This window comes from Labeo rohita, chromosome 21 (assembly GCF_022985175.1).
Source record: "Labeo rohita strain BAU-BD-2019 chromosome 21, IGBB_LRoh.1.0, whole genome shotgun sequence".
Lineage (NCBI taxonomy): Eukaryota > Metazoa > Chordata > Actinopteri > Cypriniformes > Cyprinidae > Labeo > Labeo rohita.
Window position 1 is genome coordinate 3,473,139 of NC_066889.1, and position 22,382 is coordinate 3,495,520.

Here is a 22,382-nt window from a genome sequence, read left to right on the forward strand (position 1 = left end):
TGTATGTATATATATATATATATATATATATATATGTATGTATGTATATATTTAAAAATGAAATGAAAATCACAAATGTTAAAAATTAGACACTAAAAATAAAATATGTTTTAGTTGAAGTACTAAAATTACTAAAAATAAAATTAAGGTTAAATAGAAATATTAGGAAAAAACTAATCAAAATTACACATAGCACACAGCAAAATTAATACAAATTTATTAAAACATGATTCAAAATATTCATACATACCATAATAGTATATAAATAATGCTAAAATAACACTGTCTCATACCATGCTAGCATGACTGATAATCATATAAAAAAATACAAGAGGTTTAATCAGTCTCAGAGAGCTCATTAGGTAGATTTTGTTTAGTAGCTTGAATCAATATGATGTTGAACATTACCCCAGACCGAAGAAAAGTTATTTTGTTTCCCTTGGTTTGTTTTGTGCTCTCCTACTTCTGCTAAATACACATTCTAATTGCTGGTGGAAACAATCCAAAACCACAGTAAGGTGGGATGCACAAAGCAGAAATACTTAGCAGAATTCCAAAAACTGCACTGCTATTATAATACAACTTTTGTATTCATACCAAAAACTCCTCAAAAGGAGTCATCAACAGGTCTGAGGTAAAAATGAATTCACATGTCTAATGCAGTTGGATGTATACATCATAATTTATACATAGTTGGATTAAATAACTGAACATTTGCTTTTTGTACTGAAATGTCTTTGTATTTTAAGTCTTTTAAACATTTGAAATATGTGATTTCACAGCAACTGGGGATATATTTTGGTTCAAATGATTTATTGTTGCACTACTGAAAGTACTTTTCACAGTATTTTCACAGTGAAGCTAGGCTATTTGAGATATATTTCAATCCTTATGTATAGCCTAAATATACAGTATATGTGTAGTTATACAGTAGCCTTTATATGCAGTATATTTACATAGGAAAGGGATCAGATATTATGTTATATATATATATATTTAAAGGCTCCAATAATATGAAAATACTTGTATTTTTTGAAAACAATACAATATTGTTCTTTAAAAAAATCTTACTTTACATTCACATGTAATAACAAAAAAACAAAAACAAAAAAATATAAAAATAAATATAATTTTATATATATATATATATATCTAAACATACCACTAACTAAGCATTGTCTTCGCATTTACTTGGAAATTTAAAGTTTTTTATAGTGCTTGGGTTGTTTTGAGGGCCTCTGATCGGCCCACAAGTTACTGTATGCTGCCATCCACTGGAATTGGCAGGAAGTAGATTGCATTTTGGCCCTTGTGTGTTTTAGAGCCATTTTTTGCCCATCCATTCTTCTTGATCCCCACGTACCAGTCTCCATTCTCCTGATACCTCTGCGAGCGGTATGTGTTGTAGTGGTTCTCCTCTATCTTCTCAATGAAGTAACACTCATCGTTCAATGTGACCTGACACACAACACAGAGATCAGAAGTGTGTTGTGCTGTTTTGTACAACCATTATTTTACTGAATCAGAGTTCAGGAATTCAACAAGTTTAAACATCATGCTCTAGTTCAAAAAATTCCAAGGTGTTAGTATCTATATATGAATATGAAATATTTAGTCTAATACATTAAATGTATTTAGGTTAAAAAGAACAAAGAAAAAAGCTTACAGTGCCATAAAGTTTTCCATATTTGTCCATTGCCAGGTACAGTCCAGTCTCATGACCCCTAATGGCCACTAATCCTGCTTTGACTGCTTTTACCTTTAAAAGAGCTGCCATACAATAAAACGTTTATGATAAGGTAACAGGTTCTTTTTACATTACAAATAATTACATTTATACAGTGTGTATTAGTAGTAGTAGTGGAAGTAGTAGGCTATACCAAGTACAACCTTTTCACATTTTATTCTGTGTTAGAACATACCTTACGTCTCATTGATAACAAATATGCTTGAAATAAATAAATAAATAAATGGGAAAAAAATATATAATAAAATCTGTACACTGCATACGTACTGTAAACGTCGTTGTCTTGTCGACTTGCGTCCACAGTCCCGTTGGGTTGGATCCGGAGATGGTATCCTCCATTCCTACAGTAAAGCTTTTGCAGAGAGTTATGTTTTGGATCTTTCTGCTCGGTGCTCGTCGGTAGGAGTGTGAAAGCGGTGATATCCCGCTCGGTCATGGCGCAGAAGTGTTGCTCTTAGACGCTCTGTACGCACGAACACCCCTGTGACTGAAATGGATCCGTCTTCCGAGCTCAACTACCACTTATAACGGGTATGTGTCATGCAACCTCCTTCACACAGTCTTATTATAAACAGCCAAAGAGGTTTTGCTATTTTGAAACATAATTACAGTCCGTACAATTTTGGTCCATAAGAAGTATTGTAATATTGATTTTGGGAAGAAATTCTATTGTTTTGTTCTTTGGGTTATATATATTGCACAGGAAAGGCTAAATATAAATAAAAGGCAGGACTGACAGTACACATGCACAAGATTCACCTAATGGAAATGAAACCAACACCATTTGTTTTTATGAGTCTAAAGCTGTTCAAGAACTCTGCTTAACGCCAGAAAGGTAGTCTTTACTATTTTTGTTTTCATTCACATCAGAAGGCCTCAGCCAGAGAGCACATCTGAAGTGGTTTGGAAAGCAAGCGAGAACAAACAGTAAAGGAATTTTCCGAGCAGCCGCTGCATGGATACATTGTATTTATTGAAAATAGAGCCTTAGTGCCAGACAGGTTGTCGAGAACACTGAGCAAAGTAGAGTGAATGACGGCCCTCAACGAAGTGCTAATGAACTGGGTAGGTCAGCAACGGTTTAGACTTACCTGTGACTTTTACCTGTCCCTTTCGTTTTTTTTATTCTGGATAGCGAGGTTCTTCTTTTGCATATTCGGTTATGGCTCACAGTCTATGAGCAGGTTTCTTCTTGTCCTTTTGATGGATGGCTGGTGTTACTGGACACTTTCCATGGCAAAAACGGCAGCTTTTGTTGTCTGTCCAACGCATACAAACATGTGTGACGTGGGCCTACGATATGCTCGTAAAACCTGCTTGTGTAATATCATCTGGTCATCGTCTGACCTGAACTCTTCACCATGTCTTTTCACTGAGGCATTTGTTTGGTTCCTGTAACTCCGCTAGATGTGGTCAGATTTGTTTGAAGATACGTGACCTCATCTTGCCCAGACAGTGAACTATGTTATGAGTTAATTTCAGGACGTGCTATGTTTATATCTGTGTATCATCGCTATTTGTTACACATTTGATTACTTACGCAGTTTTGCTGAACCTTTGACATATACTAATAGCATACATGTGTAATCAGTGTTGGGAAGGTTATTTTAGAAATGTAATAGGTTACAGATTACAAGTTACTCTATTTAAAATGTAATAAGTAGTGTAACTTTTCAATTACTTTATAGTAATGTAACTTATTTAATTGCTTTTTGATTACTTTTCTAAATTTCTAATATTTTCAACTGTTAATCATTTTAAAACATTTAAACCAGGCGGAGTTAACCTTACAGTAGCACTCAGCACTGATTACTGTCAGACTTTCAAAATTCTTTATCACTTGAATTAAGATTATAATAAGGGATAATATACATCTATATTTTGCGATAACAACTGGCTGGATGTACATTATCCCACTTATTACACAGCTGCTTGCCACAAAAGTAGACTGATCTGAGTTGAAATATTTGAATGCAAAACTTCCATGAAGAAATCAGTTGCTAGCAAGCGGTAAGTTGACAGAATTAGGAAATTAAACACATAACATTGAATTGAGATTTAATAATTTATTAGCTAACCAAACGCAAAGTTTCCACCAAGGAAAAACTATCAAGCATACTGCTCCGACTTAAGTTGCCCGGATGAGTCTGTGTTACTAGCTTTTACCAGTTGTTATCAGGGAATCACATACTTTGGAATGTCATGACTGACCAATCAAAATCAAGAGTTCCACAGAGCCGTCTAATAATTTAATTTAAAGCACAGCCACACAAATTCAGACTTAACACCTCTTATTTACGTTGAGATCATTCGGGGGTTAAATACTGGTTTAAAATCATAAGAAATAGTTTAATAGCTATGATACTGGTTTTGAAATCAAATGTTCGGATAGTTATGACAGGAAACACTGGCATCTAACAATGCCTTGGAAAAAAAACAATTAATCTTAAAAACTAAAGTATATGCATAAACCCAAATAGGAAATAAAACATATGGAATACGCATGTGTCCTATTCTGTCATAAACTCCTGAAGCATTGGTGTCTCATTTTAGAGCAGTCAATGCAATTTATGAAAGAAGTGTGTGTATGTGAAAAAATTCAGAAGTAACCCCCTTTGTAATCATTGATATTTTCAAAAGTAACTGTAATTTCTCAGTAGCTGTAACTAATTACAATTACATTTATTTTGTAATTAAATTACGTTATTCCGTTACATGTAACTAGTTACTCCCCAACACTGTGTGCAATTACTAAACATACAGACAAATGACAACAGTTTCCACACCTTTTGAATTTATACATCCAAATAAGCTTTACATATGTTTATTGGATCTAGTTCAAATAATGTTTTTCATGCTCGTTCTATGAGACATAAACAATTACTGCACTTGCAAACAATCAGTGTCACAGTTCCAATAACTTAGGATAGTAAAGAGAACATTCTGTTGACCGAAAAACACAAGAATGTCCAGGGTTTCTGCACACCTGTGTGAACATGTCATAGTCCTGCTACCGCAGGAGGCATGATATGCAGTATATGTGTCCAGAGTAATAAACTGCAATGTCTTTTATATAAGATGCATAGACAATGCTTCAGGGAGACAGGAAGGACAGCTGAATGTTCTTACAGCGGCAAACCCCATGCAATATCAGTAATACTGTGAAAATAGAGTAATATTGTGAAAATACAGTACAATTTTCAAAATAAAATATTAAATAATGATAATAATAAAAAAAAGATATTGTGAAATATTATTATGATTTAAAAAAGGACTATTTTAAAGAACTATTTTAATGTATATTTTATTTTTATTCCTGTGATGACAAAGCTGAACCTTTAGAAATCATTCTAAAATGATAATTTGGTGCTGAAGTACCATTTTATTATTAATTTTGAAAACAGTATTAGTTTTGTGTTGTTCATTTGAAATGTTGGCCAATTTAATGCCTGATGAATAAAATCATTATAAAAAAGATAGTCACTATCAACATTGTATAGTCACTTCAGCAGCTGAACACAGTATTTCCATCATTTCTCATTCTCACCCATCTCTTTTGGACTTTTAGTTCTACTAGAATTAAATGTTTAGTATTTTTTATAACACACATTTATTACACAAGTTATTATTTCTATATATTATACATTTATATATATATATATATATTGGGGCTTGGAAACAATTAATCACATACAAAATAAAAGTTTGAGTTTGTCTAGTATATGTGTGTGTACTGTATAATATATAAATTCTATAAAAATTATAATAAATACATACACTTGTAAATATTTCTTAAAGGGGTGCTATTATGCTTTTTCACTTTCTGAACTTTAGTCAGTGTGTGGTGTGTATCTTTGGGCATAAAAAAGATCTACAAATTACAAATCTCAAAGTCCACTCCAAAAGGAGATATTTCATGCCGCAGACGTGTGCAGTGTGTGGTAAGAGATTTATTCATCATACAGTGTAGATAGCTTCACTTATAACGCAAGTGTTTTTTTAAAATGCATAAACGTGCACTAGAATAGGCTAGGCTGATCAGTGATGATGTTCTTTGATAATGTTAGGCTGCTTTTAGCCTTATGCTGGAGCTGGTTTCGGGCAATGAAACTAAGTTTGTAAAAAATTAAATACATTAGCTGACGATAGGACCCAACACTACTGTAGCATATTATTTACTCAACCCTCCATGCATCCTATAGGTGTATATGACTTCCTTCTTTCAGATGAATGCAATCAGAGTTATATTAAAATCTCCCTCCGGGGGGTTAATAAAGGCCTCCTGTAGCGAAACGATGCGTTTTTGTAAGAAAAATACCCATATTTAACATGTAAGAGCTTAAGCTTGCGCTAACAGTTGTACACGGAACTTGCTTCTTTGACAAGGGGCGTGGCAGTACTGAAACACTGTCTAAGCTGCTCGCCAATCAAAGAACAGTGGGAAAGCTAACCAAACACGACACATTTTGTTTTTCGGAAGGTGGGCCTTCATTAAACCCGGAACTAATTGAGCCTTATGTGCACCAAGCACAAAAGCATGTTCTAGTACAACCCCAAAACAAAATCAAGACTTTGTCAAAGAGCATAACAGGACCCCTTTAAATATATACATGAATGTGCCTGTATATATATATACATAATAATTACACACAGTACACACACATGTACTAGGCAAACTCAAACATTTATTTAGTATGTGATTAATATATATATATATTAGTTTAAATAATACAAGTTTTTAAATTTTAAATTAAAATGTATGGTGCATTTTGATGATATTTCTACCACTTTATTTTGTAATAAGTTGTTTAAGTTGTTTTAACTAATTGCAGTAACATTTTTTACAGTGTAGATGTGCAGTCATGGAAGTGAATTGTAAACATTCTGTTTAATAAACATTATTAAACCTTCAGACACCTTTTAAAACTCCTAAACACAAATATAAATGTACACATATTTTTCTAAACTAAGTTTAGATTGTCAAAACAATTAACAGATCCATTATTTCATTTTATTTTTTTTGCCATACAGCACCACAAAATGAACAGATCATTGTATAAAATGACTATTGATACACACACACACACACACACACACACACACACTGCCATTATACATATACATTGACATTCAAAAGTTTGGGGATTTTTAATGTTTTTTTTTTTTTCTTTTTAAGTCTCTTATGCTCATCAAAGTTCCATTTATTTGATCTAAAATACAGAAAAAGGTATTATGAAACATTTGTGCTATTTAAAATAACAGTTTACTTTAAAATATTATTTATTTCTGTGATGCAAAGCTGAATTTCCATCAGCCATTACTTCAGTGTATGAAGAAGATTGTGGCTAACCGCACACTGATCCACTTAAGACTAGAAAAGTCTACAAAACATATTTTTTTATTTAATAAATTGCATTGTGCAAAAAGTGTCCAGTCTTCAGTGTCACATGATCCTTCAGAAATCATTGTAATATGCTAATCTATCATCAGTGTTGGAAACAGTTGTGCTGCTTGACTGTGATATTTTTTTCAGGATTATTTGATGAATAAAAAGTTCAAAAGAACTATATATATGTATATACATACATATATATACATATATATATATATATGTTTAAATAATACAAGTTTAAATAATATAAGTTTAGTTTGTTTCTGCTCATCAAGAGTGTGTTTATTTGATTAAAAAATATAGAAAAAAACAAAACAGTAATATTGTGAAAAATTATTGCAACTTAAAATAGTGGCTTTCTATTTTAATATCCTTTAAAATAGAATTTATTCCTGTGATGCAATGCTGCAATGCATCATTACTCCAGTCTTCAGTGTCACATGATCTTTCAGAAATTATTCTAATATGCTGATTTATTATCAATGTTGGAAACAGTTGTGCTGCTTATTTATTTATTTATTTATTTATTTATGATTCTTTGTTAATTAAAATGTTAAAAAGAACAGTGTTTATTTAAAATAGAAATCTTTTGTAACAATATACACTGCTGTTCAAAGTTTGGAGTCAGTATTTTGTTTTTCTTTCTTTCTTTCTTTCTTTGAAAGAAATTAATACTTTCATTCAGCAAAGATGTGTTACATTGATCAAAAGTGATAGTAAAGACATATTGTTAGAAGAGATTTCTGTTTTGAATTTTTGAATAAATGCTGTTCTTTTGAACTTTTTATTCATCAAAGAATCCTGAAAAAAATATCACAGTCAAGCAGCACAACTGTTTCCAACACTGATGATAAATTAGCACATTACAATGATTTCTGAAGGATCATGTGACACTGAAGACTGGACACTTTTTGCACAATGCAATTTATTAAATAAAAAATATACTTTCCTAGTCCTTTCCTTGAGTGGATCAGTGTGCGGTTAGCCACAATCTTCTTCATACACTGAAGTAATGGCTGATGGAAATTCAGCTTTGCATCACAGAAATAAATAATATTTTAAAGTATATTAAAATAGAAAACTGTTATTTTAAATTGCACAAATGTTTCATAATATTACATTTTTTCTGTATTTTTGATTAAATAAATGGAACTTTGATGAGCATAAGAGACTTAAAAAAACACACATTAAAAATCCCAAAACTTTTAAATGGCAAAGTACATATATAATGGCAGTGTGTGTGTGTGTGTGTGTGTGTGTGTACTTGTTTTTGCTACATTGTGGGGACCAAATGTCCCCACAAGGATAGTAAAACCTGAAATTTTTGACATTGTGGGGACCGGCCTGCGGTAATGCAATGTAAAAAAAAAAAAAAATTATTAAAAATAGTGAATGATGTTTATCTGAAAGTGTAACGATGCAAACATGTTTTCTGTGAGGGCTAGGTTTAGGGTTAGGGTTGGGTTAGGGGATAGACAATATCGTTTGGCCAGTATAAAATCTATAGAAGTCTATGGAAAGTCCCCATAATACACAAAAACAAACGTGTGTGTGTATCAATAGTCATTTTATACAATGATCTGGTCACTTTGTGGTGCTGTATGGCAAAAAATAATGGATGTGTTAATTGTTTTGACAATCTAAACTTAGTTTAGAAAAATATGTCTAAATTTATATTTGTGTTTAGGAGTTTTAAAAGGTATTTGGAGGTACTACATAATGTTTACAATTCACTTCCATGACTGCACATCTACACTGTAAAAAAAAAAAAAAATGTTACTGCAATTAGTTAAAACAACTTAAACAACTTATACATGCAAACTTTATGTATGCACCATACATTTACATTTAAAATTTTAGTGCTACTTCTCCATGCATTAACTCATATAATTCATATCCCTTTTTGGACACATAGTGGCAGTATACTCCACATCAGAGTTGCAGATTGTTGTGCTGGACCAATTCATGAGCAGAAAGACCAGCTGGTGTGAAAACGATATGAGACAGTTCTTATGACACTGAGCTTCTCACACCTAAGGGAGGCAGGTGTTCATGTGATGCTTGAATGAGTGATACAATACTGTGGAAGCTTGAGAATTTATTAGCCATGGGCATTTGGGAGTAGAAACTGCAACACAAGATTCAACATGTTTCTCTCCTAACCAATATATATTCTCTTCACTGTGTTAAGCATTTTGGGGGATGTCAATTGCAAAAAGGACCCACAGCACAACAAATCTCATGTATGCCTTGTCCAGTTGCATGAAAAATCCATGTTGAACTTTCGCAGTGCAACATTACTTTAACGCACTTCCCCTGTTTTGTGCAATTTTAGCATTTAATTATTAACGCAATTCTATTGTTCGGTTTCTCTGTAACTACAGCAACAAAGTAAACTTCCTCAACGGCAATGGCAATGTGGCATTTGTTCTAGTTTTAGCTGAAGTTATAAATATCTGCTTTTCATTTTCAGCATTGCTTAAAATGGCTTCAAGAGATACTGACAGGTTTGAACAAGACTCTGACTGAAATATATTTGCAGCAAAAGTGGAAAAAACCCTGGAGCAAAATGGGAGCAAGGAATTTTGGATGCTTGCAAAATAAATAACCCAAGTTTGTCTGACCACGTCTCTGTTAAACTACAAAGATAAGTGTGCAAGAATGAACCTTTTTTCTTTAAACCTTTATGGTTGCCTAAATTGTTTCTGCAAAGTTATAAACCCATAACTAGGGCTAGTTTTTATACAAAAAAAAAAAAAAAAATGCTTTATTATTCCAATGCCATGAGAACAAGAGGTATTACATATTCATGTCAAATTACAATCGCTGCCAGAGAGAAAAAAAAAGAAAATGACATAAAATTCAATGCTTTCAGAGCATTACCTGTATTCAGCGCGTTTTTTGTTTTTGATTGTTCCAAAATATTTACATATAATGTAGAGTCTTTAATAAAATGAGAAAAATGTGGTCTGCATTGAGCCCACTTTTTCTAATGTATATGGTATTTCCCTAACAGAATAAGCAATTGTATAATATGTTGTTTTTTAGTTCAAATGTACCTTAAAACAGCACAACAAATATAAATGTATGAACGGATTTTTTTTTTTTTTTATTAATGCTTGAACAAACAGTACAAGAACATAGCCAAGGGATCACATACAAAACTATAAAATAATAGCCAGTAATAATAAATTAAACAAACGACAAACACAAACGCTTACACATTAATAATAACATTTTTTTTTTTACCAAAATAAAATAAATGAATAAAAATAAGATCAACACAATGAGAATGACATTACAATAACAATACAAGGATATTCAATTAAGCGCACGTAAGAAAAGCATCTAAATACATGGATTTTCTTTAAATACCTCTGTAAAATATTTTAGGAATCTTAGGTTTTTTTATTCTGTATAAGATGAAGAGATTTTAGAAGTGAGTTTAGTTCAGTTTTAAAAAGGGGATAGGATGGGTAACTATTTGCGAATTTTTGTTTGTGTATGAAAAATTTACCATATAAAATAAAAAAAATTGATAGTGTGTTCCAGGGGTTTATTTTTAGTATTATTATAATAAAAAATAATGTCTTTTAAACTAAAGGAGTGTACAACGTTGGCGGAATGAAATATAAAAGATCCCAGGTCAGACCAAAATTGCTTGGATAAATGTATGAACGGAATTTTTATTATTATTATTATTATTGAAGAACATGTAAACAACATTATTACAGAAAAACAGGCATCAAAAAACAGAAGCTCCAAAGATGTTTAAAGAGCAAAAACAAAACAAAACAAAAAGGAAGACATTCACAGGACGCCAAATACAGATTCGTAATAACTTACAATAGACGTAGCTTTTACATTTGTCAGAATTTTAAGAGACTTCATTAAAAAGGTGAGTTCGTTAGAGAGAACCTTGTATAAAGGAGGAGATTTTGACAATCTACATTTATGAATGAAAAATTTGCCATTCAGGATGATAAAATTGACAAAATTATGAATATTTTTATCATCATTTTCAAAATAACAAATAATTTCTTTCACATTCAGTGTTATCATTAGATTAATTTTAACTGAAAAAGCAGAAAAACAGTCTTTTCAAAAGGATTGCACATTCTGACAATCAACAAACAAATGACATAAAGATTCCTCACAGCTGTTACAAAAAGAACATTCTTTCCCCATAAGGTTAGAGAGCAACATATTGGTTGGGTATATTTTGTGTAAAATCTTCAGGTGAATTTCTCTTACCTTATTTGAAATACAAAACCTATAAGGAAGCAGCCATGCTTTTCTCCAATTAGCATCCCTAAGGATGGAATTCCAAAAAAAATTTCCTCTTGGCATAACTCTCTTTTTTCATTAAAAACCAGTCTTATATCTTTGTTAGTACATTTTTTATCAAATACATTTTTACCATTTATAAGGAAATTACAATCCTTATTATCAACTTTATAGTAAGTCAAGTGGCTGCACATTAAATTAATAAGCCCAGAGGGAATAGCTTTGATTAAAAAATAAAAAAAATAAATAATAGTAATAAAATAAAATAAGAAAGAAAAATACATAAAAACATGAAAATGTTTACATACATTAATACATTTAACAGCTTTCTTGTTTGTCAGATTGTAAATAGATTTTATGTATTGCTTAATTTCTGATTTCAAAATGAGAAACAATGGTTTTATACTTGCCATACTTGCATTTATGTATACTAAACTTTGCCAGCAAAAGCAACAGATTAGTCAAATAATATTCCTTCTGGAATGACATGTCGCAAGTGAAAAAAACAAACAGAACATTTTCAAAACAAAGCTGAAAGCTGGGCATGATATGATCTCTAACAAATGAGCAGAAATCTGACCAAAAATTGACTGAGTGAGGACAACTCCAAAATAAATGAAAAAACCACAAAATGTACATAGAGAATCAATATCACAGTTAAATCTGTTTGCAAGGAAATAGTTACAGGGATAGTATTTATGAATGAGTTTGAAAGAAATTTCTTTTACTTTATTTGTGACTAAATATTTATGAGGTAGTTTCCAGATTTTATGCCATATCAAACCATCAACACAGCTATTCCAGAAAGTTACAACAGGAGGTCTAGAGACAACATCCCTTTGAAATAAGGCCCGAACCTGCCAATTATTGCGCTTAACAGGGGAACAAGAAAAACAAACTCGACCAACAGCAGTGTCAACAGGATCTAAAGACTGCAGAGAAGATAGGGGACATGTATTTTTACAAAGCATTTTTAGCCCAGAGGGGACGGCATCCATAACTACAGCATATTCTTTAGGAGTGATTGGGATTGTAAATTTCGACAAAAATTCAGAATAAGTTAACAGAAGACCTTCTTGGTTGAAAAGTTGGCTCACCAAAACTATATCATTAAAAAAAAAAACTATTTTCAAAAAATAGTGATTTAGATTTATATAAGATATGTTTATTATTCCATATAAAACATCTATTAGGTGAGAAATTATGTTTATAAATTAAGTTCCAGGAGAGAAGCATTTGTTTGTGGAAATTTGATAACTTTAACGGAAGTTTAGAAATGCTGTAGTTACAAAGCAAAAGAAAATGAAGAGCTCCAACCTGTGAAAAGATACAATGAGGAATGATGTTCCATATACCAGCTGGTTTTTTTAAAAATTGTTTGATCCAGTTCACTTTAAAAGTGTGATTAAGGGCGGTAAAATCTAAGAAGTTCAAACCTCCATTTTCAGTTGTGTTCATAACCACTGATTTCTTAATATAATGGCTTTTGTTTTTCCGTAAAAAATTGAAAAGCATATTATCAACAGTCTTGCAGGTATTATTGTTGACTGCTAGAGAGAGAGCTGTATATGTGAGCCTCGAAATGCCCTCTGCTTTGGTAACCAATACTCTCCCCCTCAAAGATCCCAGCAGGCACACAACGTCATAAGACACTGGTATTTGGTTAAATTTCGGTTGCGACATCGGCTGACCAAAATTCAATGTAAATTCAACGTTTAATGTCAACGTTAAATTGATGTCCAATACCAATGTCAGCTGACGTTGATATTTGTTGTTTTTAGGTTGTGTAACCAAAATCCAACATTAAGTCAGCGTCAAATTGACATCAAATACTGACGTCAACGCGATTTTCATTCTCAACCAAAATGCAACGTCTGTCCGACATCATGTCCAACGTCAACCTGACGTTATATAGACGTCCAGTGCCTTCTGGGATAAGTCTCTTAGTAACCAGCGATTCAACTTTTTCTTTGTCTTATCAATTATAGGGGAGAAATTTAGCTCACATCTTCTCTCTTCATCCTTTATACCTAAATATGTGACTTCGTTTTTTATTGGGATACCACAAATAGATGATAAGAGACATTAATTCACACTTATTAATATTCAAGTGAAGACCTGAAGCTTTAGAAAACGTATGAATAATAGTAATAGCTTTGGGTATTTCTCCTGCATCTTTTAGAAGAAGTGTGGTACCGTCTGTATGAACGGAATTGACATGTAGTCCCGCATTGTTGTGACATCATCGCTCTTGAGCAGCTAACCAATCACCTTCTTATCCTGTCGCACACAAAGCGTGCGTATCGCGTTCGCGGCCCGCTTCGGAATCCCGCGACGCTATTGGTCGAACGGCGTGACAATCACAGGATTATCCGCTTCATGGTAGGTTGGTACAGACGCGTTTAAAAACGCCCAAGCAGGAGTCCGCAATTACCGCGTTTTGTTTTATCATCACCCTGCAGCGGAACATTATGACGTCGTCATGAGAAGCACACGGGTCTTCTGTGGATTCCCTTGATTGACAGATCGCTGCAAAGTATTTCCTTTTTTTTGGCGCAGTGGCGCTGTAGACAAGATGCACTTGTGATTTCTTTTTGTTAGAAAGCATCCGTTTCCGACTCCAGCTATGTAGTTTCTACTTCTGCTCTTTTTATTCTTAGCCAAAGTTGCATTTGACTTGCATCTGCATTGCATTACACTGTTGTCCGGGGCTGCGGAGCTGGAGTAAGTATGGGATTGCCTGCGTTAGAGTTCAGCGACTGCTATTTGGACAGCCCGCAATTCCGAGAGAGGCTGAAGTCTCATGAACTGGAATTAGAGAAGACCAATAAGTTCATCAAGGAGCTGATTAAGGATGGGAAAGCTTTAATTCAAGCGCTGAAAAGTAAGACACGTCTGCTTTGCTTACCAGTGTGCGGGCATGTACTTTGTTTCCTTCTCTTGTGTAATAAACAAACTGTTACATATTAATAAACAAAGCTTCTGATTAATATAGCCTATAGTGCTTAAAGTGTCAGTGAGTGTTACTTAACAACAAGAGTAGAGAGCTTAAGATTTGTAAAGCTACTTTCAAGTGTGTTTGGAAAAGGAAACGTTCCCTTTGAATAATCTGTCACTTTTAAGCCTGTTATAAATTGAAGTAGTTTACGTCTAGTGGCCCCAAAAGTATTCGGGTTGTTAAATCACACTTAAAAATGTCCGAATATCATCGTGTTACAAAATATCAAACGAAATGTTCTCAAACAGAGCTGTTTTGCAATTGCTGTTATTTTAGTGGATGTAGGAAATCATTTCCCTTCAGGTTCGCACAGGTGTTCTTGCAGGATAACTACAGGAATACTTCCTCTCATTAATTGCAACCAGGTTCAGCTAACATTTGAAGTGCATCACACTGTCACACTGATCTTCCGCGGTGACCCACGGTCACACACCCCGCCTGAAATTTCCACTCCACTCCCCATTACCTTTCAAAACAAACATACTGACCCCAGCACAACGAGAGCTTACTAGAACATACCGCCGGTTTGAGTTCAACCCAGAGACATAAGGGCTTGAGTATAGTACGTTAATACGTTTGACAGCTTTAAATTCCTCTGTGTTTGTGATATTAAGTTGTAAAGCTGGAAAAAGCCTTATCTTTGATGTGGTTTATAATAATGGAATCATTTGTCTGGGCAAGTCATGATTAAAGATGAGAAAAGAGAAGTATGTTTGCTTTCAAGCCTTGAATAGTAAGATATATTTGCATGTGTCAAAAAACCCGATCTTGTACCATTCCTGTTTATCCATTGCTGTTTTTTTTGGACAAATAACTGGTTCACTCAGTGGCTTATGCGATGCGTGACCTATCATGACCTGCTTCATAAACACTAACAATATGAACTTATTTTCAGCTTCTTCCCACAGATTGAAATCACATTTAATACTCCTACAACACTCGTATTTCGCAGAGGTTTATTTTTGATATCCTAATTGACATTAAAAGACAGATGATGAGTTGAGGAGGTTCTTAAGAGGAAACAAGTAAATGTGACTCATGTTTTAGCAACACCCAAATAATGGTATAAGGAAGGACTGTTTCATAGGGGAAACCATGTCATTTTTTGACAAATGGTATAGGGTGTCAGTAATTGTTGATGGGTATTGTTACTTGTTAAGTTTGCATGTTATCTTTTACTTGGGATGTGTTGTGCGTGGGAACAACTTGTTGCCACAGTGCCAAAGAGATGTGAATGGGTGCTTGGGCCTCGTTGTGCAGTTGTGAAGGTGCTTTGGGTGGTTGCACAAAGTCACTTGAATATTCTGGTCTCTAAATATGGCTCGGGTTCATTGCAAGTCTATGGGATTCAAATCAAATTATGAAGCTTTTTTTAACATGTATATTAAAGTTAATGTGTAGCAATGTCACTGCAGTCACATTTCTACTGAATGACTATGGCTTGTAAAATTTTGAATTGGATTATATTCACTAGATTTTTTGCTGCTGCATCCAAAGGGCGAGCAAATCACATCACAATGTCTGAATTTCCTATCAGTCCACCCTTCCTCTTTTTTTTTCTTCAGTAAATGTGTGTTCGAGTTTGTCTTACTTCATTCAGCCACTGACTCATTTGTGATTTCCTTTTTTTCTCCATCTGTCCTGAGCGGGCTGGTCACCTCTGAACCCTGTAGGTCAGCGTGAATAGTTGCTCGTATCACTGCGTCACCGCTGTCAGCTGCACTTGATCGATGAGCCCAGAGCTGCAGTAGGTTTTGAAGCTGTGATAAATTCACAAACATCGGGCCTCGTTGTCATGCATTTTTTTAGCATGAAAACATGGCCTTTTCCTATAATCATTTTCGTTTGTTGGAGTGGCTAACATGACGTTGTGGTTCTTGATGAATAATATGGATTGTTAGAGGGGTGCAAATTATGGAGGTTTTAATTCTGTCCTTATGAACGTTTCAACAATGTTCACACAATGTCTCAGAAAACACACAAGTCGGAATACATTAGAACCTAATAGATGCTTGTGAACAGAAGTCACATAACAGTATGCTGGCTTTCTGATTTGGATGGTCAAAAATATGCATATTTTTATTATATTTGCTAAATGCTTTAGCAATAGATCAATATAAATTGATTATTTTGTCATCACTGCATTATCTAATACCAGTGCTTGATTGATTGATTGATCAATTAACAAGAGGGAAACGATGTACATTTTCTATTAGATCAATTTTTGGGGAATTTTGAGTAGAAATTGTGTAACAGAAGTGACGGTTAAGATCTTATTTGTATAAAATCATTGCGCTTTCCCTAAATTATATTACAGTGACCCTATATATACAATGCTGGGTAGTAACTGATGACATGTAATCTGCATTACATAATCGGGTTACAAACATTTAGTAATTAGGTTATATTACATTGTTGTTACTTTTTATGGATTGCATGATTACAAATTATTCACACAGTTGCTGTAAATTATGAATAATTTTGTTATTCTCCCTAATTCTTCTTTTTGTCTCTTAAATTGTACAATCTGTGTCATATTGACTACAGTGAGTATTCACAATATATAATGGCAATGTAAATGTCATGTAAATGAATTTGCAATCCATGCATCTGAATTTTAGGACAAAAGCATCCCTCAGTCAATTATACGCATTACTCAGTTTTCTTTTATATCAATAACCCTGTTTAAATCTATTAATAAGTTAGGTCAAAAGTAATCTAAAAATAATCCAAATGTAGTCAGAATACATTATCTAAAATAAGTAATCTAGATTGCATTACTGACTACTTCATTTTCATCATGTAGTTTATAATCAGTAACAAATTCAGTGTCCTGTGAAATCAGTTTTATTTTTCCTAAGTTCATTCATTCATTCATTCATTCATTCATTCATTCATCAATTCCCCCAATCCTGGATTCAGTTTGATCTGTTTTATTCTGTTTTAAATAATAATAATAATAATAAAAACAAATCAAAAAGCAAGTTTACTTAATTAAAAACATTAAACTTATACATTTTAACAGCAATTTATTAAAAGTTTTAACAAAAATACATTGTTAAAACCTTATGAAATTTAACTGACATTTTTTTCTTAAATGCAGTTTTATTTTTACCAAATTCTGTGTTTTTCATTAATTTTCTGGATTTCATTTTAATTGTTTCATTAAATTAATTATATTCATAATTAATGTTCCTTAAATCAATTATAATCAAAAGCATTTTTTTTTAAGAAATACTGAAAATGTAAAATTTTCTGGTAAATAAATTCTGGTAATATTCTTTAAAAAATAAAGTTTTAATAAGAATTTTATTATTGGTACACTGTAAAAAAACAATTTGTTGAGTCAACTTAAAATAATTTGTTACCCGGCTGCCTTAAAATTTTAAGTTCAGTCAACTCAAAAAAAGTTAATTCAACTTGAAATGTTAAGTTGTACTAAGTGACAACTTACATATTTCAGTTGATTTAACTTAATATTTTAAGGCAGCTGGGTTACTTACCCAGCTTTAAAGTTTAACAAACACAGATATCTAAGTTGTCACTTGGTACAACTTTTCAACATTTCAAATTGACTAAACTTAAAACTTAAAATTTTATGGCAGCAGGGTAACAAAATATTTTAAGCTGACTTAACAAATTGTGTTTTTTTGTTTTTTACAGTGTAGTAGTATCATTACATTAAGTAATATATTTCTGTCACAGTTTCCTCAAGTTAAACCAAACTTGTATTTTGACAGATTGGTGTGAAGTTTCTGTTTGTATGTGATATGACGATAGTTTTTCTAGAAAGAAATTCTCATGAATGAGTCTCAGAGCATTTCTAGAGATTATGTTTAGGTGTTCATGAACTCTATATATTGAGGCGACAGAGGCTGAAAACACTGCAAGCGTCACACATGCTTCAGTATGTGTTTAGTTACCTAAACTGCGGGTCTGCCCTATTCGTTCAGAGACACCAGAACATGCAGGATTCATATTTAAATAGTCTTTTTACCCCTTAATATTCACAGGCACTAGTCTGTATCGCATTTTAAGTGTACTGACCTACTTTTGATTTATTCTTTCAAAATTTGGCAAATTCCATGACATTCCGTGTTATACAGTAAATTCCATTTTTATGACTGGATTCTGTGATTCCGTCCATGTTTTCCGCATAGGGCCCTACAGACTACAATTTGTAAGTCCTACCCAGCACAGTATCAGCCCTACACTCACTTTTCAAAAAATGGCATGTCACAAAAGCTTAGTTTGGGTAGATTGCTCTCCAAAAAAACCTTTTAAAGGGTTGAGTCATTGTTTCACACACTGCACTGAGTTTCACAGGGTATAAATGGAAAAAGAACATGTTACCTCCCAAAGGATGAGGCTGTTTTCACACTGCACAGCTGTGAATGGAGAGAAGATACATTCAGTAGCGCTTCCCTACAGGGATCAGGGCACATCCACAGCTTCACGCATGAGAGGACAACAAAGAAACAGCGTGTGTGTTTTAGTTTGGTTTGTGCTCCATGAGGAGTGGGTTGGAAGGGAAATTAGGGCAGCCTCCGCTTGATAATTATTGTCGCTCTATAATCTCAGCCCTCCGTGTCTGGAGGCAACCTACGATAGCTGATGTGAGCTCTCTTTAAGACTTCAGTCTGTCGCGTTGAGCATGAGTGAAGCAGGATTATCGTTAGTAGGATTACATATCCTCTTTAATAAAGAAAGTCAGATGTGCTATGAGATTATAACTGCATTAAGTGTGCTCTTACACACAGGATTACAGTCAAACAAGGCTCTCTATTACTTACTGTACTACAACTGATGGTGTTGCTTCCTCATGCATTAATAATGTACGGTTAGCATGTTCCTTTGAAATGAATTTGCCTTCTGGATAGGTTTGACTATTGCTGTAGCTTACGTTTTAAACTTTTTTATAGCCATCGTCCTGTGCTTTTGAGGAGAGATTTGATACTCCTTATCAAATTCCTTAGCAGCCTGACTGAAGGTTGGCATGAAATGCAGTCTTTCTTTTTTTTTCAGTTTTTGATAATCTGTTATACTTGGACACATACCACAATACAGAACAAAAAGATCTTCTGCTGCTTCCATTTTATTAATTTTAATTATTATTTTATGAGAAAACGAACTAAAAAAAAAAAAAACATTTTTGCACAAGCAAGCATCACTCATATTTTCTTCAGAAATGTAATTATATATATTGGTTCCTTATTTGCTATGGCCAGTGTTAGTTGATTATAAATACAAGCTCATTTCCTCTATTTTTACATGCGGAACATATTTGTCATGATTTAACACTCCTAAAAACCCTAACAAATTAGTTACACTGTTAAATGTAATCTTTTGTCAAAATTAATATACAGTTTTCATACTTTACACACATAAATTCACTTGTAGCATTTAAACTGACTGATTTAAGCTTTTTTTCAGTGACTGATTTTTATTTATTTATTTATTTATTTATTTTAGTTAAAAAAATGGCCAATATTAAAATTGTATGCTACTTTTTTCTATCCATCTTCGTGCACGGCATAAAATATGTATTGTTAATCATTGCAATAATAATTGTCTATTGTCCTATATCAGTCAGAATTTGAATATTATGCATCCATTAATTAATTAATGAATTAATAATAAATAATAAAGAATTAAAATTAAATTAAATAAAATTAAATATTCATTAAAATTGTTTTATTTTTAATTAGCTTGGAAAAAGGTGCCACTAAATTTTAATATTGACCATTTATATAAAATAAAATAAATATATCCACCTTTGTGCACAGCATAAAAAATATATATTTTTAATTGTAATATGTATTGCCGTTTTTCCTATATCAGCCAGAATTGTAATATGCATCCTCTGGGAAAAAATAAAAATAAAATAAAATAAAAATAAAAAATTAAATTAAATTAAAATAAATTAAATAAATGTATTTAAAACAATTGAAATGTTATGTGCGTCTGTTGGTTTTATATTTATTATAAAAGACAGTTTGAAAAAAGGGTTAAAAAGGAGGGAATCATCATCGTCATCGCCTTGTTGGGTTCATTTTTGACCATCAGTCAGTAATGTGTAAAATTTCAGTGTTTTATTTTTAATTTGCTTGGAAAAAAGTAGCATACAATTTTAATATTGACCATTTATTTATCCATCCTTCTGCACAGCATACAAATATATATTGTTAATTGTAAGAAGTATTGTCGTTTGTCCTATATCAGGCAAAATTTTAATATTATGCTTCAGGGAAAAAATAAATAAAATAAAATAAATAAAATAAATGTCAATTTAAATGTTATGTGCTTGTGTTGGTTTTATGTTTATTATAAAAGACAGTTAAAAAAAAAAAGGGTTAAAAAAGCAGTCACCTAGTTGGGTTCATTTTAGACCATCAAGCAGAAGTGTGCGTACTTCTGGAAAAAGGTGTACAGCCCCACAGTTTTCAACATCCCTTTTCCAGGCAGGAAACAGGAAGCACCGTTCACTTGCTTCATTCATAGGAATGTTCCGGGTTCAATACGAGTTAAGTTCTGTTGACAGAATCATTTTGTTGTACTCAACATTATGGCATAACAAAATCATTTCAGCTGTCAGTATGCTATTGATAGAGCTTAACTTGTAGTGAACCAGCAGCATTCCTGAAAGTTTAAGCTGGGATGCAAAATTCAGCTCACAGTTATTTTTTTCTAATTGTGTTGCAAAAAGAAAGAAACTAATGGCCTTCGTTCCGCTCACAGCTTCTTTGAAGTGTCAAAAGGCATAGATTTGTGGAGTGGAGGCTATTTATTGTCTTGCTTGTGGTTTTAGGCCGTCTGCTCGGGGATAAGATGTTTTTTCTTGTATGATGTGAAGTATGAGGCCTTTAGCTAATGGACTGTGTTTCAGAAACGCTTATGAAGAAGGACCATTTTGATGCATTGCTCTCGCACAGACTTTCTCACTGGTTAAGACTTCCTGTTTAGTTCAGTGGCCTCTTTGACCAAAACATCCTTCATGAATTCATAGCTTATGTCACAATCTCTCCACGCTATGAATTGAGCTACCAATCTTGTCATGTCTGTCAGTCTCAAGCGAGTGTCACATGTAGATGTCCTTTACATTGTCATTTTTCTGCCTAAGAGGAATAGTTCACACAAATATAAAAAGCATCTTTTATGGTTGGTAACGCTTTTGTTTAGGGACCAATTCTCGCTATTAACTAGTTATTTACTAGCATGCAGATTACTAGCATATTGGCTATTTCTTAGTACTTATAAAGCACATATTACTGCCTTACTCTGCATGACCTAAACTTAACAACTAGGGATGCAACGATTTTAGATTTTGTTGGTACGATTATTGTCTGAGGAATAATCACGGTTTCATGATTATTACGATTATTATGCATTTACATTTCACAACATTACCAGTGTATAAAATCACATGAACACTCCTTAGATATGAATGTGTTATTTATTGCTGCCTTTTGGAACAGAAACAACACAGTAACCAATAATAAGCCTACAGCACAAAATAATAATAATAAAAATAATAATAATTAAAACAAACAAAAGTCCATCTCTTCTTTTGGATTTTAAGAAAAAAAGTGACCTTTGTTCTGTAAACATCCATGTCAGTATTTCCCTTTTGAAAATAACTAATTTAAAAATATTAGTGTTTTTACTTTGTACATTCTTTACATTTCTTTTGGACCTGAGGTACAGAACTTTGAAACGTGGTGAAAAAATATTTTTGACTTATGCTTAAAACAGAAATAATAACCCTCTTGAAAAAAAACAGCATATGCTGGTAGGTATGTTTTGATGCAGGGATGCTGGTTAGGTAGGTTTTGGTGATGGCTTATGCTGGTCCTTGACCAGCAACATGTCCAGCTAAAGACCAGCATAAACCAGCATCAAAACATACCTACAAGCATATGCTGTTTTTTTCAACAGGAAAATGCCAATGTCGATTTTAC

The 22,382-nt window shown here is 32.9% G+C and overlaps 2 protein-coding genes across 4 annotated transcripts in view; one reads left to right on the forward strand and one right to left on the reverse strand.

Annotated features, from left to right (window-relative positions):
- Positions 1-987: 987 nt before the first annotated feature.
- Positions 988-2,307, reverse strand: fgf1b (fibroblast growth factor 1b). Its single transcript, XM_051093571.1, has 3 exons — positions 2,015-2,307; positions 1,667-1,770; positions 988-1,458 (listed from the first exon to the last, which is right to left on the reverse strand). Exons 1-3 carry the CDS (start codon positions 2,181-2,183, stop codon positions 1,255-1,257), a joined length of 477 nt encoding a protein of 158 aa, XP_050949528.1. The 5' UTR covers positions 2,184-2,307; the 3' UTR covers positions 988-1,254.
- An 11,511-nt stretch (positions 2,308-13,818) lies between these two features.
- LOC127152898 (rho GTPase-activating protein 26) overlaps positions 13,819-22,382 on the forward strand; it is a 106,516-nt gene continuing 97,952 nt past the window's right edge. For all 3 annotated transcript variants that reach the window (XM_051093788.1, XM_051093790.1, XM_051093789.1), the window contains exon 1: positions 13,819-14,310. In XM_051093788.1, coding sequence (XP_050949745.1) covers positions 14,157-14,310 — 154 coding nt within the window. In that variant the 5' untranslated portion in view covers positions 13,819-14,156. The remainder of the gene's footprint in view (positions 14,311-22,382) is intronic.